Consider the following 4731-nt stretch of genomic DNA (forward strand, 5'->3'; position numbering starts at 1 on the left):
ACTCACGGCCGATTCTTGAACCCGCCCGATCACGGCCGATTCTTGAACCCACCCGAGCACCGGACTGATGGTGGGTAAATGTGTATTTTCATCTCTCTTCTTTTATAAGAATCTCTATCTAATGTACCTTTGATTTTTTCAATAAATGAAATAAAATAAAATAAAGAAAATGAAGAAAAATCAATTAACTATAATAATACCAGAAAAATGGATATCAATAATATATCAACATAAAAGTTGTTAAAGATGATGAAAATATTGATAGAACTACGAAGATATTCTAAGAAAAAAGGACCGCAATCAGGTAAAAAAGGAGAGAGGTTCAATAATAGAAAGGCCATATCACAGAAATAGGATATTCATCAAGTACTTTGAAATGGTTAATTGATGCAAAAATATTATTGATCAGTAAAAGATATTTTAAAAAATTGCCAGCGACTAAGACCTTTATTCACACAGAGAAGAAAGGCCGAGTGGAAGGGGGGGAGGGTAGAAAGGCCGAGGGAAAGAATAACCAAAAAGTTATGGGATTATATGTAACAATAGAAAGTTCCAGACTGAACGTATGCTTCTCCCAAAATTTCGGAGAATTTTGCGTAATTTCCTCTTATAATTGAATGATAATTCACCCCCAGTCAAACGAAGGGAACTGTAAAGGTTAAAATGTCCTCCTCAAATGTTGCCTGGTGCCTTTCCTTCTTCTTTTTACTCCAAAAGGACCAAAACACACTAGGGCAAAAGAGTTCTGCGTGAATGGAACTTGCAAGTTAAAAGAACTTGGCAATAGAGTTTGACTCTGCATCACTTAAAGGCCTGTAAAGCAACACAGATATTTACAATTTTACCCAACTCCACATTTGACTTATCAGGTTGGCTAGACGCCTGAAATTTCATGGAGTATAGTAACACATGTTTAAACCATCTTGATGTACAAATTGTCGGAGCCAGCTGAAAACTAATCAAGTCAATAATTACACGTCGTGTGGGACAGCGATTGTTGCTATTGTAGGATTAGTTAAGACATCCGAACTCCAGATATCCTCACCCCAAAAAATACAGGACAAAGTGAAAATTGCTCCGATGCCACGGCTGTTGAATCCTAGGCATTTGTACAATCCTGTGATCTCTAAACTCTAACTGAGCTGGTGTTAAAATCCTACGACCCATCCTAGTGACCAAACAACTTCTGAACCAGCCTTCCTGTTTCCTGGATCTTTTCCCCTGTGGAACTTGGAAAATGATCCATGCCTCTATTTCGTTGGTACATCAGTACAAGTGATATTCTTCCCGATTAAAGTTACAAAGAACTAAAATTTATAAGTAATGTATCATTCGCACATTTACCTGCCTCTCCGGAGATCAAACTAGAAACGTGTCCGTCTGCCAAACTGGATCCACATAAGAGAGAAGGCGATGTCAGAAACACAGAGGAGGTTTTTCTAGACATATGTTTGAACTAAGAAGACAATCCGAAACTGTTCTAACTTTGCTTTTCAGAAGAGTTTCCTGAAAATTAGAATACTTAGAAAAGACATGTTGGACTCTTTCTCTCACGGACTGTAAATAAAAGCTGATCAATAGATGTATTCTCAACCAACAGGAAAAATATACTTAAACCACCTATTGCATCTAACCAGTCAGTGGACTCTGCCTGATAATGTAACTACTGTTGTTCCACTATCATTGGCAACTACCGTCCTGCCACCACTATCCCCACAACCAGTGTCATCAACACTGCAAATACAGGGCCACCTCCAACACCACTACAACTAATATAGTCATGTCATCAACACCAATGCCAACACAGATACTGTCAACTTGACAATGCTGAAACCGGAGTTCCAAGTTGATGTCAGACTCACCCTCTCTCCGCTACCACTGTCATCATTTAGCTGAAGTGGCCCTCAGAGCTTAATTCCTCTACATGTGCAAAATCATCAATACGACAGATGATTTTACATTCGTTGTTTTTTAAGATACTGTGTCTTGTCAAGAACCTTTTCAACTCCAAAAGCAGGTGATCTAGCACTCATTCTACCAATAGAAGTCTGATTTATAGGTAGTACTTACATGGGAAGCCAGGTTCTTATTATGCTGAAATGACATCAGCTCTTCATTGGTGGTAAGTGCCGGCTCAGGAGAATCCTGGAAGCCAACTCTGCTATTGGAGCGTATTCCTGCAAGTGGATGTTCAAACACAATACATGTGAAGTATTGCATCAAGATGAATGGTATCAAAGCAGAGAAAAAGGACAATTAAGAAGATATTCGGTCAACCAGAGTCGCCTAATTTAAAGTTCGCCAGGAGCAATATTGAGCAAGACAAGCAAGATAATGACTGGGAGCATGAGCATGTTACTTTTACAATTCAGGATGCCAGGTAGAAGACGTAAAGACAATTAAAAAGCAGACAATAGTTTCAAGTATTATACAGTCGACTATGAAAACTCTTTTCTTCCTAAGAACACTTATGACACTTTTTATTCAGCTATCTCAGGATAATAACCAGCATAATGCAACAAGCTAGCCATCACCATAAAAGGAACTTAGCAATCAGAAAATAAGAAAATATGTTTTGTCCCTATGGTACAAGAGGGAGGTTGTTCCAACATGCTTTTAGTTTCATTATCTCACAATATAATCCACTGAAAGCACCTACAGGCTAACGCATTCTGCACCATATATGCATTGAAGTAGCATTCCAAATTTAAAAAACTCAAGAGAAGCATTCCTTATTCCTGTTCATTTGTTGACACATGAAACATCCATTCTAAACACAATGGGAGACATCCTCGACAATGGATCCATGGTGGGGTAAAGAGTCCACGAGTGATTTCTGAAAATCTCCAAGTTACATGTCTGGTCCATAATAACAGACCAAATAATATGGTCTTATCCCCCCCGCTCAGCCCAAATTAAGTCTTTAACAAGCAAAGTTATAAATTATGTACGCTACTAAATTAGTAATTTATGAAGACTTATGCGATGTTCATTTGACAAGAAATGGTTGATAAAAGAAATACATCCATCCTCATACCAGCAACACTTAAAAGGGATTGGGGAATAATAAGAGTCTACACTAACACGTAAGACTTAACTGTTTGGACTAACTTATCACTGCCGATCCCAACTCCATTCCCCCAAAATAAAATAAAATAAACCTCTGACTGATGGCTATTTTCTTGTTACTACCACAATCAAAAGATAAAGACATATCCATCCGTAATTTTATAGGAAAGATATGTTTTCCAAACAGAGAGAGAGAGAGAGAAGAGCCCCACGGGGATTAACTGAAGTGAGTAGTGTCAGTATTTCCATACCTTGAAAGACAATGATAACGAAGAAAAGAAGAGTAATTATCATGGCAGTAAGGCTGCTGCTTGAAGAAGATGCAGATGCATTGGCTGCTTTATTCTTCCTCAGTGCTTTTATCCGCTCGATTCTTGTGCGCTTTCTCATAGCAACCTCTACAATGTCCTTGACGAACTTCTGGTCTGCAGCATCTAAAGCCGGACCTTTTGGTGGTCTTGGTGGCTTGGGAGGTTTTCTTGAATTAGTGGAAGGTCGTTTCTCCTTGACATATTTGTCCAAAAAGGGAACATTTTCTTGGCTACTTTCTCTTGATTTCCTGTCCACCAACACTACTAGATTCTCATTTGAAACCTCACCAACAGATGAAGTGCCACACAATTCTACACTAGATTCTGGTTCGCTCTTGATTGATCTGTCTATACTTAAGCTCCCTCCCAAAGACCTTTTGAGACATTTGTTCTTTCGTGAATTTCTTACCAAAGCAAGTTCTTTACTTCCATCTTCTTCACTGGTTGCGCCACCACTTTCAAGATCAATTTCCGGCTCACTGTCTCTCAATTCTAAATTATCCATTACAGTGTTCTGTTTCACGATACTTCTCTTTCAAGATACCCAATAACCGAAGTTACCAATTCCACTAGAAACCTTGACAAGCAGTAATATTGGAATAGCTTCTGGCTATGTCCAGCTCATATGGAGGAAATTATTCCCAAAATGCCAGCACTTCCCATTCCGTGAGTTAGCCCAAGATACGCAACCCATTTTATTTCACAAATTCAGAACGTTGCTGATGAGGGGAGAAAGACCACATCATCCAAAAATCCAGTAGAGGCAAAGTTCCAAAACCCGCTGCACGTGTAACATGTCAACCACCAAGCACCGGCACAAAGTCCCATGATCTCATCATCTGCACATTGGAATTCCCCTGCGCCAAACCAGAAACCTCGCTCATCCCAACAATCTCAGACGCACCAACAGTATAGAAGCCGCATTCCCAATACAAATCCGAAGCAAAAGAGCAAGAAATGCACCCAACGAAGGATTTCAGAGAGTCAAATCAATGCGGCGCATTTTATTCTGCATATCCCAGAGCGAAAAGACAACAGACGTCAACAAACATCAAAGCTGTGAAGAGAATACAATCAAGCTGCTAATCTAAAAGCCAAAGCTTATCGTAAACGACAATGCAGCTCCCAAAATCGCCATGGCTCCTCCACCCAACGCTTGAAAAACAATCAACACATTAAAAAAAAAAAACATGTAACCACTTCGGATTGCCAAGATCAGAACAGCAGGAGAAGAAAAGACAAATGAACAAAACATCGACGTCTTCGTCGAATTCCAGCCAAACATGGAAGAAAATGTATACCAAATTACGACCAAAAGAAGCAAAACTATCAATGCACGTACCCTTCCGGT

General features: G+C 39.4%; 1 protein-coding gene across 2 annotated transcripts; it reads right to left on the reverse strand.

Moving 5' to 3' along the window:
• Positions 1 to 940: 940 nt before the first annotated feature.
• LOC115742438 lies at positions 941 to 4403 on the reverse strand. Of its 2 annotated transcripts, XM_030676723.2 has the most exons (4): positions 3321 to 4403; positions 2071 to 2177; positions 1345 to 1388; positions 941 to 1267 (listed from the first exon to the last, which is right to left on the reverse strand). In XM_030676723.2, the coding sequence occupies exons 1-3, from the start codon at positions 3883 to 3885 to the stop codon at positions 1365 to 1367; spliced, it is 696 nt and encodes a 231-aa protein (XP_030532583.1). In that variant the 5' UTR covers positions 3886 to 4403; the 3' UTR covers positions 941 to 1267; positions 1345 to 1364. The 2 variants fall into 2 exon arrangements, with proteins under 2 accessions (XP_030532583.1, XP_048139039.1); XM_048283082.1 differs by having other exon boundaries at positions 941 to 1388.
• Positions 4404 to 4731: the final 328 nt, after the last annotated feature.

This window comes from Rhodamnia argentea, chromosome 7 (assembly GCF_020921035.1).
Source record: "Rhodamnia argentea isolate NSW1041297 chromosome 7, ASM2092103v1, whole genome shotgun sequence".
Taxonomy (NCBI): Eukaryota; Viridiplantae; Streptophyta; class Magnoliopsida; order Myrtales; family Myrtaceae; genus Rhodamnia; species Rhodamnia argentea.